Raw genomic sequence first — 20,808 nt, 5'->3', positions numbered from 1 at the left:
AAATTTCATTATATACTTAGATTAAATGCCATTTTGAAAAGGGCCAACACAACTCTACTTTCGTCACATAATCGGTTCTTACAGTATGTGAGGAACACGACCCAGCCAGTAAATGAATAACGACAGTGAATGACAAAGGAGGTGTAAGCAGATACTATAGGGAGACTATCTTCCTGTAGTGTATCTCTATTCTGGGTGTGTGGATGAGACTGTAATTAGAGCTATTACCATTTTACCTTGTGGGGAATACATAATGTAATATCTAACAGCATCAGGTACTACACTGACTGGGTATCAAGGTGCCAACCCATTCTTTGGAAGGAGTCTGACAATGGCCTACGTTTACCAAACTACTGAAATAAGCTTTTATTCCATATTGTTTTCAGCTAGTGCATGAGACTATGTGTGCAGCATCATCTACATATTATAATTAAACACCGCCGCATAATTGCTGTACCTTTGAAACTTTTCTGTTATAACCTTTCAGTTTCAAACCATTTGAGAAAGGATTACAGACTATTACAGGTGCATAAAATATAGATGTGCAATGGTAGATGCTGATGCAGTAAATACTTTAGATGAGAATGAGAAAGTCAAGCCAAAACTAAGCCCTGACCACCTGCCAGACAAACTTTTCACAGCTCATTTTACAGCTAAACAGTACAAAAAAATGTGTTTCTGATCAAAATTTTGGCCAGAAATTGACAAGACAGTAACAAAAACCTTGATTCATATTTGTTCAGCGCTGCCTAGTTTCACAGTTTGATCAGAGTTCATAAGCAGTCGTTGCCACAGTGGAATCTAGCAGATGTCGTTAGAAGCGGAGAAGCAGCTCGATGCAGAGGTGCATTCCCTTTTCACAAATCATCTGTCTCATAGTGGCGTCAGGATAAAGTGACAATTTCAAGCAAGTATGAAAAAAAGCTGTATTTTTCATAGAAAGCTCCCAACTTCTGTTTTCATTCCCGGATGGTTGCTGCTTGGTGAGACCTCAAGGAATCAAATAATGTGTTTTGGGGACTCATACTGAATGTAAACATAAATAGAAAGTCTACAGGGAATCATAAACTTTCTGGCTCGTTTTTAAGGATCAGACCTGACAAATTAGATCAGTCAGGAATTTACAAGGTGGTGATACTGACTAAGAAAGAGCAATAGAGAATAATCTGTCCACTAAGTTTAAAAATGGATTTAAATAAATAGCCAGATAGCTTACTACACTAAAAGCCTAATGAATGTCAATTTACAAGAAAGAAATTTCAAGAAGCTGGACCTAAATAGGAATTACTGATTTTTTTCAGCCTTGCTTTTGGACAAATTATCTGTACGTTTCTTCTCTGCTTTGGTGGCAGAAACTGCATTATAACATGGATTATAAAGTGTATCACTTATTCGTACGAGTTTGTTCATGGTGTGACAAAGAAAATCAAAGTATTAAACAAAATAAATGCATAAATCTTTCATAAAGTTCGTGGGCTTGGACGGCTCTCGGTGGGGATGGCCCCCTTAGGATGTTGTTTCCTCACTCGGCCTATCAGTGCTCAGCCATACTCCATTAAATCTGGGGGGGGGGGGGGTATCAGTGTAGTGTGTGTGTGTGTGTGTGTTACACAATTGAGGGAGTGTGGATGTCAAGGGGGTTTGTTTTGAAAGGTGCTATATAAATAAAGCAGATTTGATTTGATGAGTAATCTATTTACTGTACGTTCCACAATCATTATTCACTACTGAACATGTTGAAAATACCGACAATATATACAGATACCTATATAATGACTCCCCGAGTTGACAGAGTCGGATATCACCCACTGAGCTGTTCATTTCATGGTTTTCACACTTCAGTGTTTACACCACACACATCTCAACCACAATCTTTAACATCATACATGCTCACATGAAAGCTGAAACTGAAACTCACCACCAGTCGGTGATAAAGATTTCCTCTTTGGCTTCCTCCAAAGCATCAGCCACATCCTCCATGTAAGTCTTACCGTTGACATACCTGTAAAGAAGATTGACGGTTTCACTTAACAAACATCACTGTCACATGCGTTTGTGTTGACACATAGACAACACACGCACAAACTCGCCCTAACCTTGCGAGATTCAGGCAACACTCATAGCGGTGTCATCACGACATAACTGTTCTTTTAAACACTCTCTTTTTTCCATTCGCTCACAGGAGCGCAGCATGTTTCTCTCCTCAGGCTCCCTTGCTGAGCACAATGTAATGACATTATCGCGCAGATGATTCAATATCACAGAACGTGCCATCTGAGGGGGAGAAAATGTAAAAAAGACCTGAAAGATGGCAAGGCAGCTAAAAAAGATAGGTGAGTGCGTAGTCTTCTCAAACATTTCCATAGTAACCAGTGAAAGGATTACAGAGGAAGGGAAGATTTGCTGTGTATATTTAGTTTTATGTATTTTACTCTCCAATGAGCAGCTTTCAACTCTACAATTTTATATATACATATTTTAAATTTCAGTTACTTTTGTAGATCTGAAAATTGATAATTACGTACGTAACTACGCTTCTATGAATTCTACTGTAAAGCACTGCCTCTGGTGGTCAGGAAGAATGAGATAGAACCACAATTTTAAAACTAATGCACAACTCAGATTTCCTAATTGTTATTCTTGTTATTATTTGCACAAAGTATTTCCGCTGACACAGCACTTGTGATGTCTTCCAGTGTGGTTACCATTTGGCAGGGATGTTTTCCTGCTCCTGGGCAAATGATCCACAGCGGTGATCTCGGAGGAAAGCCTTCCCATGACTCCTCACAAAGCTCTCGATGCTCTGACCCCACCAGCGCGCGTGTCTGTAGCTGCTGCACTTAAACACCAGGGTCCTGCCGGGACGATGCACACACAGATACAAACACAGATACAAACACAGACCTAATCAGATACATGCCCACGCTTATACACATACAGACACATAACGTGCAGTCATTTTACTGGCATGGACCACATTAGAGCCAAAAAAATGAGGTAATTCTTTTTTTTTTTTTGTTTCATTTGGCCCTTAGCTTAACACACTGCTGATAAGTTTATAAAAGTAGGCATTGTGTAATCCTTTTAACAAGATAGAGCTCCACAATCATTCCTAAAATAATATAAACCCTGGATTAAGAGTGTTGGAATGAAAAGGAGCTAGAGAAAACAATCCACTCTGTAACAGTGACTGCTTTAAGCAATGAAACAGTGAAATTAGCCTTCTTAGCATTGTTTGGAACACTGCTTGAGGTTTGCACTGTAAGTTGGACAGCACAAAGGATTTTAGCTCTTGAAAATGACCTATTAATGGCAAACATCTGGTTTTCAGCATAATAGAACTTGCAAACTGCAACTGCAAATTGGTATAGCGCACTCCAGCTACACTTCAAACCAGACATTTACAAATGTTCCCTGGAGATTGAAGGATGTCTCTTGAGAACTATTTATTTCTCTGTATGACATACTGTATAACCCTTTGCAATACATGTTAACATCACAACGTGACTTTTTCCAACCGTGTGAGAGAGTCTAAGGGATGCGTTTCGTTTTAACTGGTTTTGAAATAACCTCGGATTACCTTCACAATCCACTGTGAGGCTTTACTCAAAATATATATAACTATTTGGGCATCTGCATCAAAATTCAAATGTTCATCTGTACACACACGCAAACACACACAAACACACACGGAAAAATCACCTGGAGAGGCTGTCAACCCTGACTCCGTGTTTGGTCTCTGTGTCTTTGGAATCCATCTTGATACTGAACTCTTTATCCAACAGCAGGACAAAAGAGATGGCCCCCGAGTCTGGCTTCATGTACAGAAGGCACGAGTCCTTCACCACCAGCCAGCTACACACAAAGACACAGACACACACACATACACACACAGTCCTCAGCATCATCATCATCATCATCTTCATCTTCAGGATTTAGGATTTGTGTGTCTATGTAAAGTTCTGCAGATCTGGATTCATTGCTGGTGGATCATTTCTTGTATTTCTTGTTACAAGGAAAAAAGGAGTAGGAAGAAAACCATCATGGGAATGTAGGTGGACGGACAGAGTGTTTCAAACGTGTGGGATTTTTTTGCGTTGTCTTTAGAGTACAACAATAAAAACTGCTCACGTAATAATTTGGCTTTGACAAAGAGAAATAAACGGACTAACAGATGAAGAGAGAGGCAAGCATGTGCGAATGCAGCTGGGCTGAAGATGCTACAAAGACTTTGTCAGCAAACTACAAAAAAGAAGAGGAAAAAATAATAATAACACTTATTAAGATATTATGTTTTTTAAATATGCAGTGCGTGATCACTGCCTTTTAGCACCCACACTCTGACACTGACGGCTCCCTGAAACTGGAGTCTGGAATGTTTCATTTCTTTTGTACACAGCATCCATCACACCTACATCTTAGGCAAGTTTGCCAGTTCGAAAGAGAAATGAAAAAGTAAAAATATGTTGTGGTTGTTCAGTATTACACACTAAGGGGTTCCACTCGTAATAAACTCAAAATGAGAGGGTCACTATAAAGAGAAAAGCAACACTTAAAATGCTGTTTAACTACCATCAAGTCACTGCTAAATACATGTAAACTGTTTGCTTGACTACAAGAAGAAAAAAAACAGTCAAGAACAGTGATATTCATTATGTGAACATGGCAACTAAAACAAAAGGAGGGACAGCAGAAAAGGTAAAGAGAGACAGAGATGGCACCACATGAGGACAGAGGTAACCACGCACCGTTTAGACCAGCGGTAGCAGGCCTGGCTGTGACCACAGCAGTTCATGCCAGGGATACGATGTCCACCTGAGCGCTTATAGATCATCCCTTCCCTAGAAGAGACATTAGAAAATAGTATCTTCTAAAGTACTATGGGATGTAGGGAGAGCATAAAACACAATGGAGATTTGGAAGTTGTTAAATGAGCACAATTAAAGCAAGTGCCATGAGATTTTTATCCTGATCCTTGTAGATTTTATCTCATGTGTGTTTTTACAGATGGGAAGAAAGAGGGATTTAAGAAGAGAAAATGCTCACAGTCCTTTGGGCCCCAAGTCATGAATGAAAGACAGCTGGCTGATGTCAATAAACTCCATCTGAGAATAGACAGGAAGAGCCATCAAGGGGCTTCACACAGTGACTCTTGTACAGACTAAAAAACAACAACATGATACACACTGCACTATACACATCGACAGCAAGCAGCTGTTAGATCACATCTACTCACACCAGCCGCCCAGAGGCAATGTGACTCATCCCAGACTATCTCAACGTGTGTTGTCATCTCAAATAGGATTTTTTTAATGCGTCAGCATGATGCATAGTATTATTCTACCATATAGGTAAAGGAAGTGGAGGTAATGGTAAAGTTTAGTATACCAAAGAGGACATACTGTGTTTTATTATTTGACCAAATGTTAAAAAAAGCTCTGATAAAAAGTCTTTCCCTATTTTGTAACACTTGTGTTTTGTGCAGGGTTTTTGAACATGAGAAGTACAGAAACTTATTTACAGAAAAACAGAAACGCCGTCTTAAGTTTCAGTTTCAGTATTTTTCTTCAGGGTATTTAACTACTCTCGACCATGAGCAGCAATAAAATACTTAAATGAGTGTGTCAACATAAAGCTGTCACGGTGCTTTGGATAAACACATTAATGATCAACACTCATTGTTCTGTCATAAGGGTAGTGATTAGCAAAATGCTGAAAAGCACTGTTAATTATAAACAGCGCACATACAGTCGCCACATGATGCATTTGGTTCATCTCTAGAGACATTTTTAATACACACACAATTAGTATTCATTTAAACTTGTAGGTTGCCAGGTATTCATTATGTGGTTATGTCACAGCTTGCAGTGCTTAGTATGATTACTCACAGTATGGTGATATTTGCGGTACATGGCCATCCTCAGCAGCTTGTTCAAATAGTCTTCTAATTGTCTCTGTAGAAACATGTACACTATATTTTGGCCACTGTGAGTATTTTTATGACAAAATCCATGCACATAAACACTATGGAAACATGTGCACAAGCGCACACACACACACACACACACACACACACACACACACACAGTCAGAGAGGGTTTTAAAGCATACATGTTTTGGCAAGGCGTTAAGTGTCATGGCAACAAGCAAGTGCAAGGACACCTCCTTGGCATAAAGTTAAGATATGACAAAAGTGAATTTTCATACCAGAGGAAAAAAAACAGGCAAAAAGGCTGCAGACACTGTTGCGACATACCCTCCTGCTGGAGACCTGCTCATCCCGCACCAGCTCATCTCCTCCTCCCCTCGGCAGGGAGGGCATCTCCCTCACCTCGCTCTTCCTCACTGTCCTCCTCCTCACGGTGTGGCTGAACCAGAGAGGAGGGACATAAAGATGTTCAATTCAAAAATCCAAACTATTTAACCATGCTTTTTTTTCCAGAGGGAACCTGTCAAATCACACAGTGTTTCCATTAGCACAAACAACCTCTGGGCAATGGCTGTTCCTGTTGCCTAGAGCTAATGGCTACAAGGGCCTCTGCTAAAGAAAAACCAAGTATTTCCTGTATATCTCCCTGCCCAGCATGTGTTTAAACAGGCAAGTATAAAAGCTAAAAAAAATGAACAGGTAGCAGGTTGACTCGCATGTATGTTAAATTCACCAGGAATACAGAACCATGAAATAAACATTTTAGTTAAAGGGATAGTTCACTCTAAAATATTTGACAGACAACCACACAGACCTAGGGCCCAGTGTTGAAGATATCGGCTGTAGAGATGTCTACCTTTTCTCTAATAGAATGGAACTATACCGTAGATGGCACTCGGGTTGTGGTGCTCAAAGCACCAAAAAAAAAACATTTTAATAACTCAACAGCAATGTCTCTTTTAAGAAATCATGACACAGTGACTTAAGAAAATCCACAGACCTTTTGTTTTGGTTGTGAGCAGGTTCATGTAAGAAGGACAGCATCATGGTCCAACATTGCTAGCCTGTGAAAAGTAGGTTAAAGCTGACCAACATTGCTGGCACACCTGAGCTAGTTAACGTTAACGCTCAGCTGAGGAATACGGGCCTCATGAGCACCCTTCCTTCTGCACGGTAATACAGTTGCCGGCTGTAGTTCAGTAGAAAATAAAATAGTTCCTAGAAGAAAGGGATCACAACCACGTCTGTGGATTATCTTGAGCAACCGCGTCATGATTTCCTGAAAGAGACATTGCTGTTGAGTTTTTCAAAGGAAGCCGAGTGCCATCCAGTTCCATTATATTTGGGAGAAGGCAGACCTCTCTATGGCCCACATCTCTAACACTGGGCAACTCACATCAACACAATCTAGATTTATAGATAGCACTACAGGCCAGAGGAAAAACATCTATTTTTCATGTTGCGGTGATCTGTACTTTTAACTGAAAACAGGGAGTCTTAACATTTTCCAGGCCAAATAACAATCACCGAAGCAATTGTGAAAATACATCACGCGCCCCTTCCTATACCAACATTAAGTCAAGATCATAGACAGGGAGAGAAGAAGAAGCAGTAGGGCAAAAGTAAATCCTATTAAAACCCAAGGGCAACATTCCTTTGTGTTGTACATCACAAGATAGAGGGGGAGGATAATAGTGGAAAAAGAGGAATGCAAAGGAAGGGAGTTGAAATGTCACAGTATGTGTGTATGTCGATAAACAAGGTGACGGAACAATATATTAATAGGAATAGTCTGACATTTGGGGAAATATCTTTGGCAAGATTTAGAGGAGAAGATTAATACCACTTATAAACTAGAGAGCAATGTTCTCATGCTCATACCAGTGTATCTATGCACCTGTGCGTGTATGCATGTGCACTTGTGTGTGTATACTTGTAATAATCAAGCCACGGGGAGATAATCTGGTAATTGTGGGAACTCACTTCCCATGTGGATATAAAAAGCTCTTCTCCAGAAGGTAAATGCAATGTGACAAGAACAAGCGTGCATGCGAGTTTGTGTATACATGCAACATCTCTCTGTCAGTGATCACACACGACACGTGCACGTCCGCGTGGGAGTGCAACTGTGTAGGCACCGACCTGCGTGACGGCAGCGGTATCCTCATGAAGGTCTTGTACGTCCTCAGCTCTCTGTGCAGCTCCATGAAATGTTTCTCCTTCCTTTTAACCATCCAGGTAAACTCCCCGTGCTTCAACTCAATCTTAAACACTGCCGGCAGAGACTACACACACACACACACACACACACACAAACACACAAACACACAAACACACACACACACACACACACACAGGCATAGAGAGATGATGAGCTTAATATACATAAGGCAATCAATAGGGTTAGAGTCATTTTAAGTCGCTTTAGAAATGGTTAATTTAGAAGCAAAAATTGAAATGCACATACATAAAGCATTGCAGCAAACACAAATTATAGTGATTTATAGCAACATTAAACAGATTTAACTTATGCTATGATCCCCATATTAACCGAAAGTAAGGAGTGCAAGGACATATAGTAATAATGTAATATTGCCATAAACATTGTGTGCAGTACTTTGTTGACACTCCTTTGGTGCGACAGGTTGAAGCGGTCTTGTGCGGTGGTGAATCTCTCCACTTCCAGTATCCGGGCAGTAATGGGAACAGTGGGAAGGTAGACCTTAGCGTTGGCCTCCTTAAAGCCCACCGTGGCATACACTGCTGAAAATGGGATACGACAGTCCCCTAGCAGGAAGAGAGAGAGGTGGGTGGTTAGGTTAGGCTGCTAAGGAGCGCGTAGGCTGCTGAAAACTCTGAAACATTTGTTCGAGATGTTTTAACTTTTCAGTCAGTAGGTGAGGTTATGTTTCTGTTAATGCTCAGGTAACGTTTAGGTGAGATCTAAATTACGTAAAGGAAAAATCCAGCCTCATATCCTCTTGCCCTGTTAGATGCTGGTTTGAAGGCGGACCATCTTAAGGATTTTTCTTTCATACGATGTGTGCTATACGTTTGAAAGAAATTGATTTCCCAATTAAAATCAATCTTTTTGAATCAGAGTCAATATAATTTGATTTACACTGCCAAATCATGATAAAAGTTATCTCAAGACACATCTCAAGACACAAGACTTATTCATTAATTCATAATAAAGAGACTCAACAATTCCCCCATGAGCAGCAACAAGTCACACTATCGTTAATAAATTATATACAGTATTAAACCGGCAATCTTGTGCAGGCAGTGTGAATGATCACACGTTGATTCTTGGTATCGCATGAAACTAGAAGACCTAAGGAATCCATTGGTACCAACCATATCTTTCTATTTGGGTGAGGGAAGAAGTTGCCTGGCCATCTTCAAAACGGGGCCCTTGACCTCTCACCTCAAGATATCTGAATCAAAATGTAACTTAATATGTACAATTAGCATTAGTTGTCGGAGACTCCTTCATATTCAAGAAAAATGTAATTAATGGGGCTTACAAGCCCTAATGTGAGCCCACTCGATTTCCCCTACATTTCCCATTGACCTTGAGTACAACACTAAGAGGACAGTCACAAATGTATTGTTATGGGCTTATATGGTCATCTTAATCTGGTTTATGAATGATGAATCTGGTTCACAGTCTTGAGAAGTTAAGTTTCCTGAAGGTTTAATACCTTGAGGTTTTTTACAAGAATAACGTACATATTTTCATTTAGGTATCATCTTATTATAGGGTGAGATGATGGTTAAATCACACTTCTTAAGACATAGAGATAATATGCAAACACACACACACGCACCTAAGTAGTTTCCTTCATAGTCGTTCTCTTCTCCCTCTCCAATGTCCAGCTCTCTGGTATCCAGGCTCTCCACAAGGTCGGCCATTGTGATACCGTCGTGTGCATCCGGGGCTGCTGTGGTGTCAGACACCTCAGAGTTCACCAGGTTGAGGCTACTGGTAGTGGGCGGAGCTTTACCCAGCATGCTCAGCAGTTAGCCCCTTGAGCAGGGCAAGCCTAGTAGGAGAGGAGAGGAGAGGAGAGGAGAGGAGAGGAGAGGAGAGGAGAGGAGAGGAGAGGAGAGGAGAGGAGAGGAGAGGAGAGGAGAGGAGAGGAGAGGAGAGGAGAGGAGAGGAGAGGAGAGGAGAGGAGAGGAGAGGAGAGGAGAGGAGAGGAGAGGAGAGGAGAGGAGAGGAGATCATTTCATTAGAATAAAAATCATCATATGAGGAATATATGGACACTTAAGAGTGACTTATAACCTTCCAGTGATCATATACTAATCATGATGGTGTTCTGTTAGAAAAGTCACATATGTACCACAAGTTTGCAGGCTCTTTAATAAACAGACACACGTACTGTAGACACAGCTGGAACACATTCCAGGGTCACATATGGCCGCCTCTTCAGGCACAGCAACAGCACGATGAAAATACGCAAACACTGAACAGTTCAGTGCTGAAAGTCAACTGATCAGGTGACAGAGATGAGCCGGTGAACAGATGTCAGGTGCAGAAACTCCCATAGGTGTTCAGCTGTCGTGAGGTGTGGTTACTGCATACGCATATGACTCATATTATTTTCATGAAACTATTTGGTGACCCCACGACATGTCTGTCATGGACTATTTAGGATAAACTTCAGTATTCTGTCAGCGATATTTTTCAAAACCTTGTATTTTAATATTTTTAAAAAACAGACTGTTGAAAAAATATCAGATTTTTTTCTGTATTAAATTTGCAGTTTTTTGTTTTGTTCTCCCAAAACAATATCAGACCTTAGACTATTGTTTGTTTTGAGAACTATTCTTGAAGTGTGTAGTCTGAAGGGGAGTTTGATGAAGGACAGAGGGACCAAAACATGACAGCTTTGGAGGAGGGGCAGTTGCTTTATGATGTTCTCCCCCATGAGACAGAGGTGGACTTCATTCATTTTAGTCTTTGAGTGGCAATTATGACAAAATCTATGTGTTCAGTAGTTCAGTGATTCATTAATGATTCACTCAAGGCACACCCACCTCAACCCCAACCACCCTTCCGCTTTAGTTGATACATTTCTTTGGAAACTTTCGCTCAATAAAACACTTGTGTCTGTGACTTCGGAGACTTTCCTAAAGCCCGACATAATTAAATCCAGTTAATGACAAACTAACTCTCTGAGTTGTTCATTACTGACACAAACAATGACTGAATCAGCTGGTAACCTCCTCCCTGTCCAAATCATATACTCCCACGTGTTATCATGAGTTGAATTACTTATTATGTTCTTAAATACAGTATACTGATGATCCTTTTTCATAGTCCATTGCTGCCGCTCAACATAGCTGATTTCATCTTTTACAGCCAAATTGTTCTGATTTCCATCTCTTACACACTGGTCTTTGCATCAGTCTAATAGGCTGATACAGAGAAAGGCAGCACAAATACAAACACCAACAACAACAAGAAGTTTTGTCTTTTTTTATATACACCTGTCCCTATTAAATGATCTCAATACAGCCTTTAATAATCTAAAATTCCAATCAGAATCAGTCAATATTTGATCAAAAACTAAGTGAACAAGACTAAGAACATTTTTGGCATTTAATGATTTTGGTGCAACTGAATGCACAGCTTGCACTGACTGAACTCAGTGCATCTGTAATGACAAATTAATTTATCCAATGAATAACTTCAAAATCATATTTATTGTCTTAACACTGTGGGTTCGGTGGACCTAAAGGACAAGTATGTATTTCAGCTGGTAATATGCTCTTTGTTTCTGTCTAATGTTTGTTCATTTTTACCACGCACATGTTATTGATCAGATTAATTATACGTTTATTTTCAAAGGAGAATAAAATAATCACATGGACAACATCTATTGTGCTTTATGATACACTCTAAACTTTAGAAATATTCAGAATAAAGGGAAGGCGCTGCTGTAAACCACACAATTACTGCTGTCTTTTATCTAAATGCATAAACTGACTAAGATCATGACATTATGCACACAACACAGACACACACACACACCTTAGAGTCTTGCTTATTAGCACCTTGTGAGGGGCGAGAAGTCCTATCTAATCCACTCCTGCCCCAATCTTCCACTCACAGGCTTATACTTAAGTCACATTTCATCCTTTTATTGAGGTTTCAAAATCCTGATTGTGACATTCTTACCAAATATTCCTTGAGATGTTGATGAGACAGCCATACACCCCTATATACACTTTAAAAATGACATCAATCTACACCTCTGCAGTCATGCTACAAACAACTAGTGCTCATGTTTGACACAAAGAGCAAACACAGTAAACGGCACATGCAGTCAACATACTGCATCTGCAAATATTGCAGGTAAATGTCAGACTACCTTATACGCAAATATTTACAGAATATATCCACGTTAACACAAGCAGCTTACATCTTGTCATGCTAAGTAGATGTTTACTTTATGCAAAGGAATATAGAATAATTGTGTTCAGTTCCCAAGTTTAGTTTCACTATGACCCCACCAATACATTACACACTGCTGAGAACACGGCTTTAATTTTGTATACTAAACACTTCTTGAGAAGCCTAAAAACCCGTCAAACCTGTTGACATTTCTTGTGCTTGCTACTTCTCCAACTTTATTGTAGTCATCTGTTAAAATTCTGCATTAGTAAAGACAGGATACAGGCAGGGTGTGGAGAGAATAACATTTCTGCAGCAGCTACATTCAATTTTCCATCTTTCCACCAAGTGCAGGAAATGGTCAAGAAAAAAGCACACAAAAAGAAAGAAAGACCCGAAAAAAGTCTTGAGTCATCCGAGACGACCCATGTGGCCCATTAACAAACTGCCCTTTGAGTGTAGACGAAGAATTAGACTCGGGAGGAGAGGGGAAGAAAGGAAAGGAGAGAAAGAAAGCAGGTGACTCATCAGAAAGATTCTGAAAAGAGAATTCATCAAAAGGACAGTGTTAATAGGATTGGAGTTTTTTTGTTATGTAATGCACTCTTACTGCAAAAATGTTGTCTACTGCATTAATGAAACACCGGAAAATGGCTCGACTGGGATTTAATGAGCTCACAGTGAGGCAGTGAGTATGCATTAATATGAAAAGATGAGCAGAAAAGCACTTTAAAAAGTTGAGTGACATTCTGATAAAAGCAGTCTCTCGTAATATAAACACCCGTTTTTGGACAAGAAACAAAAGGGTTTAGTTGGAATACGGCTTAAAGTTGAGACAATATCAGTTACGTGTGTGGGACGGAACAAACCAGTTTAAGGAAAAACTGTATTTTTCTTCTCAGTTTAAGGGTAAACAGGGAGGGGCGCTGTTAGTTAGGACTGTAAACACACACACACACACACACACACACACACACACACACACACACACACACACACACACACACACACACACACACACACACACACACACACACACACACACACACACACACACACACACACACACACACACACACACACACACACACACACACACACACACACACACACACACACACACACACACACACACACACACACACACTCAACAATAGGCTGAACCTATACAACCAGAGTAAGAATACACCCTGCATAAGTATGAAACAGCTACATGTAAAGTCCATAACACATGAGCACGTACACCAACAGATAACAGCTTGGGAGTAAACTGAACACTGAACAAGATCGAACACGCTCACAGAGTCAGAAGAGTCACCAGCAGCCACCAGTTGCCTACAGTGACTACATGTCTGTTTCCTGTTGTCCCTGCGAAAATCATTTAGCATCTTCATTCATCAAAATCATTTTAATCATTCGTTTTTTTCCCCTGAATTCGGATGCTTACGTATAAATCAAAGTTATGATTCTGATTATGTTTTTACAGGATAGTTTAATTAATGGTGCTGATTGCTTTTGCGTGTTTTCACCCTCTCCAGCACACTTTACCGCATAGCATGGGCTCCGAGGAGCTCACTTTGCTTGGTCCCATTTGATACAGAAGAATAACAGTGTGGGTCAGGATACTGCACACAGTGTGGTGGTGTGGCATCTGAGGTAGCCTGTCTTCAAAGTATATATATAGTACAGAGCACACATACCTGGAAGACAATTCAATCCGGACCCTTAACAAAAATTTTGATTTGGATGTATCAATGTCATTAAATCCAACAAGGCCCATTGGTTGTCTTTTGTGTGGCTTGCATGCAATCTTAAGATTCCAGCAGAAGTATTTATGACAGCACATTTATCCCGCTGCTCTAAGAATATCCACGGGCTTGACCCACGCTGAGAAACAAGGTACAGCTGCATGTGGTTTGAATGTCTGCATGTGGAGACTCAGATGTCAAACCTATGCACGCACTTCCATGCGCAAAAGCATTGCTTATGGTATCTGTGTCTACAGTATGCTGATGGAAGGGCAGGGAGACGACGAGAACGCAATGAAATGCGGAGTTTGCAGCAGCTATCTATCCACTCCATTCCAATGGAACACTTCCTGCTTCCTGTCCTGTTGTCATAGCGATAGTTTCAACAGCCAGCAAGCTGCATGTACAGTATATAAATATCAACAGACGCAGCTACGAGTGTCCGCCTCTCCCTCTTCGTGTGCTAGCATCCCTTTTAAATGTCAATTAGTTGGAATCAACGCATGAAGAAGAAGAAATGAAAGAAAGTTGAGTGGGAGAAGAACTGTGGAGGTTCAGGCAGAGAGAGAGAGAGAGAGAGAGAGAGAGAGAGAGAGAGAGAGAGAGAGAGAGAGAGAGAGAGAGAGAGAGAGAGAGAGAGAGAGAGAGAGAGAGAGAAAATATATTTATGTCATCATAAAAGCAAAGTGGGAACTCGTCAATCTTTTCAATATGCGACACATGGAAAAATTGAGTCTCTCACCCTGCACCACGGAGCATTAAGGAGATATTGCTACGCCTTTCGTGCACTTTCATAAATTCTAATAAGAGCAATTCCATTACGAGGATGTAATATTTAACTGAAATTTAAAGCAAAGCCTTTGTTGTACAAGAATATCCTGCTGGAGAACGGAGCAACTTCAGGACCACTTTTTAATAAGGCACCCTTTTTGAAGGTTTATCAGATTGAATTAATTGCTTTATTGAAATTATAAATACAGTCTAGGTGGCTCAGTAACTCAGTAGTGTGGTCTATACATACTCTATAAAGTGTCCCGAGATGACTTTTGTTATGATTTGGCACTATAAATAAAAATGAATTGAATTGAATTGAATTAGTAACCCCGATCTTCTCATCTAACTTTCATAATTTGAGACTTCACTTAAAGAAAAAAACATTATTTAGAGCTTCTTACATTTATAACTTTTGCTGCTGGCCTATGAGAAAGTGAGAAAACCTGTGACCCTTATTAAATTAATTAATTAATTAATTCATTCATTCATTCATTCATCTTCAACCACTTATCCCGGGGTCGGGGTCGCGGGGGTGCTGGAGCCGATCCCAGCTGACATTGGGCGTGAGGCGGGGTCCACCCTGGACAGGACGCCAGTCTATCACAGGACACATAGAGACGTACAGAGACAGACAACCATTCACACCTACGGGCGATTTTAGAGTCATCAATTAACCTAACACATGCACGTCTTTGGACTGTGGGAGGAAACCGGAGAACCCAGAGAAAACCCACGCAGACACAGGGAGAACATGCAAACTCCACACAGAAAGGCCGAGGCCGGGATGCGAACCTGTGACCTTCTTGCTGTGAGGCGACAGTGCTAACCACTATTTATAGTGCCAAATCATAACAAAAGTTATCTCAGGGTACTTTAAAGAGTAGGCATAGACCCAACAATTCCCCCGTAGAGTACTGTGGCAACGAAAACCTTCCCTTTAACAGGCAGGAACGTCGGACAGACCCAGCCACTCTTCGAAGTTGTAATGGTTTACTACACCATGATTGAAAGACTTGCCTATTAATGAGTCACCAACCTGGCAAAAGTTGTATCATAGCAATAAATCATCAGTTTTATTGACATTAACAAAGAAATTAGTTACAATTTATAAATGGGGACTTGTCAAAAAGTGATACGAAAAGTTAAAGAACAACTGTAAGTTACACCAGGTTAATCCGCAATCAATACTACATTCCACATACAGTTGATAGCTGGAGGAAGAAGCGGTCTCGTTAGTAGATCTGCTCCTGCGAGAGAGACGAGGTCACCCAGGGTCCCGGGCCGTATCTACTTGCAGAAAAGAATCTGCACCCCCTATCAGTTGTTTAGCGCTTGTTCATGACTGAATTAAGTTTAGGCAGGAAGTTGTGTCTCTTGTAGCCAAAAGTCTGATTTACTGCCAAACTTTTGTGATCAGAGTGGGAAGTCACATGTAAAATGATGATAAAAACTGTAGTCTTTCCTTTTCTTCTTATCGCTGCTCTTACACAAAAGCAGGCAGGATGATGATGATGATGTGTAATCTGATCTGCCGGGAGTTTAGTTGCATGAGACTTTAACTAAATCCCGAATGCTTTGAACAGGGTAACAGTGGTATTGTCCTCAAAGCCAGGTGGAGAATGTTTATATTTCCAGTATGCAAAAGAAAAAATGATTTTCCTCTGCTCCATCCTGGTGGTAGAAGGAATGAAGGGGGAGAGCACATCCATAGACGGGGGATTTTAGACGTTCCAACCTCACTCTTTTCATGTCATCTAGCATTTAATAGTATATTTGGCTGAAAACCCAACATTTTACATGTAAGAATCAGCTTTTTGGTAACATAGCTTGCATTAGTGAATGGGAATTTATGTTAATCGTGCTATACTTTGATCTTACGGGGGAACATGGAAAAATCACCGGCTCAAATTAGACATGACAGGTGGGAGAGAGTGGGGACAACAAAAACAAGTAATGGTATTTCATCACAAAGTTGTGGAATGGACTGAACTCCACTGTAACGGACAGTTTAAGCAGGATTTTCATTTTCATAGGTGTGACACAGTGACCGGCAAAGTCAGTAAGAAACCCCACCTATGTCCACCTTCAGTCATAAGTGCTTATTTTACCTCATTCTTATCATAACTGCTCATCACCTCTGAGCCGGACGTCTCAATCAGTGATCCCCATCGCTTAATCATTACATCTGTATTGGTTTATTGAGAATATTTGTCATAGTCGTCGAAATAGTGTCATACACTGAACTCTGCTTGTGTGACTATTTTAAATGGCAGCTGAAACTCCTACTTTTGTCCTTCTATATTCACTGAAGAGAACACTGGAGGCGGGCTGGGCATCTACAGTATGTCAATGTCAGCAGAGGTGCTGTCACTGATTACCCATTGAGTGTTGGGAAAAATAGATAAGTTGTGAGGTTCATCATTTATTCCTGGGTGTGATAACAAGCTTGTCATTATTTAAGTATTAAGTATATAAATATTTTGGCAAACACGGAGAATGAATGAAACCAATGTAAAGATACCATGGATACAACACCATATCTCTTTGCGTAATAGACTAGCACGCGCACGCACGCACGCACACACACACACGCGCACACACACACAAAATATAACATAAACTTAGCTTGGCATTCACAGATCCTGTGGTGCCAAGCTCCTCATGGCGCAGATGGTACAAAGAGAAAGAGAGAGAGAGCGAGAGAGAGAGAAGATGGAGGGAGGAAGGGAGAGAGAAGCGAAGAGAGAGGTCTGTGACACCTCTCTCTGCCCACACTAAAGCTGCCTATTATCTAATCCTTCACACCATGGATAGGGGGATAGGGATGGTCAGAGAGGCAGAGAAAGCAAGATATACAGTAGATGCCAGAAAAACAGAGGGCACAATCGTCATCATCACCAGAGTGGAGTTCTGCTGGCAGTTACACAGGCCATCATTGTACTGCAGGAGTGAAGGAACTGCTCTCTCTGTCTCTCTCTCTTTCTCTCTTTCAGGCCAGCCTGACTCAGCCCTACCAGAGCAGCCATGTCAGAGCCTGGAATTTACCAAATATTTGTTTCACTGACCACTAAAGTTACTCTGACTTACCATGACTACAGCAGCAGGACAGAAACTACATTCGGGCTCTTGACCGCGAGGGACAGTTCACCCAAATTACCATCTCCAGCGCTATCTTGCCACGAAAGAGTTATTCGCCCTGGTGTTTAGACACCAGATGAGATTTAGATCAGTACAATGGAATGTCATCTGTGATGCCAACACAAATAAAAAAGAGGCACACATATTTTTCAACAGAAACATGTCTTTCCAGAAACAGTGGAACTTCCTTGTAGCAAAAAAAAAAATAATGCATGTTAGTGCTCTGTTGCTTCATCCACAGTAATAATAACATTGTTTCTGGGAAAAAGATGTCACTGTTGAACAGATACTTTTCAATCATGTAAGCACCACACACTAAATCCCATTTTAGTCAGGTGAACTCGCCCGTTTCAACTTTGCTGGAAAATCATTTAACACGCTTGTCCTGGATCTCGGTGCCTGAACAAAACACCGAACATGGACAAGGACTCCTATAACCTTGGTGCTCTAAACCTCCTGTAGTATTGAATCAGAGCAGCTTATTGTGCAGCGCATATACACGCCAGATTTGAGCCCCAAATAGCACAATAATATGTTTTACTATGTAAATACAGTAAATCATTTCTAATGTTGCATCTCATGGACCTATTTTATCTTCTTAAGTCTTTTGCAGTAGAGCTTTGCCATTAGATGTCCACAGTAAAACAATGCTGTCAGCATAACTTTGACTAGACTTAAACCTGTTACAGAGGTATCACTGAGAAAACTGAATGTCGAACCATGATGACACACACTCTTCCAGTATGAACAGCCCTACGGTGCAGCCTGACAATGGAAGCCGAGGAGAAAAATGTATGTCGTACAGTCCTAAACATCATTTTTAAATCATCCACAAATTCATCCATTATTTTTTAGACTGTTGTTGGAAACTCAAAAAAGGGTGGTTGTGGTTTTTTTCACAGCAGGGTTCACCCTACGAAGCATGACCACTGTAATCCACATCTGGAATACATTTCCAGTAGGCTTTCTAAAATCTGCCTGCCAACCTAAAACTATTTCAAATCCTTCCAGTCCTTTACTGAGAAGAAAGAGAAGAACACTGAAATAAGGTAAAACTCTTGTTACATAAGAACAGTAGGTGGTTTGCAGACTTGAAATTCTCCCACTGTCCACATTAATGATTGATACGTCTCACAAACGGAGCAAGGTGGCCTCGCATGGAACCGGTCGATACAGTTAAAAAACACACACATGCACACATTTAAAGCCCGAGGCAGGAAAAACCGTAATAAAGTTCACCGCATGTGTGTGTGCGTGTGTGTGTGTGTGTGTGCGTGTGTGTGTGTGTGTGTGTGTGTGTGTGTGTGTGTGTGTGTGTGTGTGTGTGTGTGTGTGTGTGTGTGTGTGTGTGTGTGTGTGTGTGTGCTGACACCACAGCAGAACAAAGTATTGAGGTCATGCTCCTGGTTTCTGACTGTGCAAAAGGAAGAGTGAATGCCAGAGGTCAGTGTTGTATGTATCGGTTGCAAAGACAACAGAAGAAGAGAGGCGGTGAGCAGTGGAGAAAGAAAGCAAAAATATATCCAGTCTTCCCATGACATTCCAGCTGCAGCAACTGACTTCCACAACAGGGTGTGAGAAGGGGGCACACACACACACACACACGCACACACACACACACACACCTTTGTACAGGTGGCCCACTACTTGTTGCAGTATTTCATGAAGGAAAAAGTAAACACCCTGAACTGGAGGACCAAGGAACTCATCTCTATATATACACACACACACACACACACACACACACACACACACACACACACACACACACACACACACACACACACACACACACACACACACACACACACACACACACACACACACACACACACACACACACACACACACACACACACACACACACACACACACACACACCATCACCTTTCCATCGTGAAAGATGAACACACACAGCTTCACCTTGTCATGTTAAACACATATTTTCTGTGCAGCCAGGCATCCAGAACCACACTCTCCCACCTTGATGCAGCCATACATCAACAGTAAGTATAATGGCGAACTCAAACATACTGTACATTCTTCTACATGATCCCACTTACAACCCAAACCCAAGGACTGTCACAGGAGAGACACACATATCTGCCACAGACCACGGACGCAAATAGAACAGACAGGGAGACAAGCAGAAGACGGAGAGGGAGACATTACCAACCTGCTCTTGTTGTGGACCAACAGCCCACATGTTGGTTGGTCTGATCAATCCGCTGGGCGTCACTGAATGGACAGCAGTGTTAAAACACAGGCGAAAAAACAAAAACAACCGTGCAGCCGCAGCAGAAGGATACTCCTATGTTGTGTCTCAGTGAAGCGAAGTGTGGCTGAGAAAAAACTAACAGGGAACTCAACTCCAACTCCTCAGGAAGGGAGGGTTCTGTGAAATTCTGGACCAATCAAAGACACGGGTTCCTCCCACCGGATCCTCTCATTGGATGAAAAACAAAGTTCTGGACTTAGTTGGCGGATTCCTCTGGGGAGAAAACAGACACTGGTCCTGCCTATTATCTCATCACTTCACACTGTGACGCTCTCTCTCTCTCTCTCTCTCTCTCTCTCTCTCTCTCTCTCTCTCTCTCTCTCTCTCTCTCTCTCCTCTCTCTCTCTCTCTCTCTCTCTCTCTCTCTCTCTCTCTCTCTCTCTCTCTCTCTCTCTCTCTCTCGTTCCCTTGTTCCATACAATTTGGCTGTGTATGCTACCATGTGTATTTATATGTCAATACTGTGGTTTGCTCCGGCATCAATATTATTAATACTTATTTATTTATACCATGTTGCATTTTAACACAAGCAAAG

The 20,808-nt window shown here is 41.1% G+C and overlaps 1 protein-coding gene across 1 annotated transcript in view; it reads right to left on the bottom strand.

Annotated features, from left to right (window-relative positions):
- Nucleotides 1-20,311, bottom strand: part of pld1a (phospholipase D1a) — a 32,762-nt gene extending 12,451 nt beyond the window's left edge. The window contains exons 1-11 of the mRNA XM_083924019.1: nt 20,172-20,311; nt 9,760-9,975; nt 8,547-8,716; nt 8,072-8,214; nt 6,257-6,368; nt 5,889-5,954; nt 5,047-5,105; nt 4,749-4,841; nt 3,703-3,855; nt 2,706-2,855; nt 1,919-2,002 (exon numbers count right to left, since the gene is read on the bottom strand). Coding sequence (XP_083780145.1) covers nt 1,919-2,002; nt 2,706-2,855; nt 3,703-3,855; nt 4,749-4,841; nt 5,047-5,105; nt 5,889-5,954; nt 6,257-6,368; nt 8,072-8,214; nt 8,547-8,716; nt 9,760-9,943 — 1,214 coding nt within the window. The 5' untranslated portion in view covers nt 9,944-9,975; nt 20,172-20,311. The remainder of the gene's footprint in view (nt 1-1,918; nt 2,003-2,705; nt 2,856-3,702; nt 3,856-4,748; nt 4,842-5,046; nt 5,106-5,888; nt 5,955-6,256; nt 6,369-8,071; nt 8,215-8,546; nt 8,717-9,759; nt 9,976-20,171) is intronic.
- Nucleotides 20,312-20,808: the final 497 nt, after the last annotated feature.

This window comes from Echiichthys vipera (genome assembly GCF_963691815.1).
Source record: "Echiichthys vipera genome assembly, chromosome: 12".
Classification (NCBI taxonomy): Eukaryota; Metazoa; Chordata; class Actinopteri; order Perciformes; family Trachinidae; genus Echiichthys; species Echiichthys vipera.
Note: the sequence above shows the minus strand (reverse complement) of the source record. Positions and strands in the feature narration are given on the sequence as shown.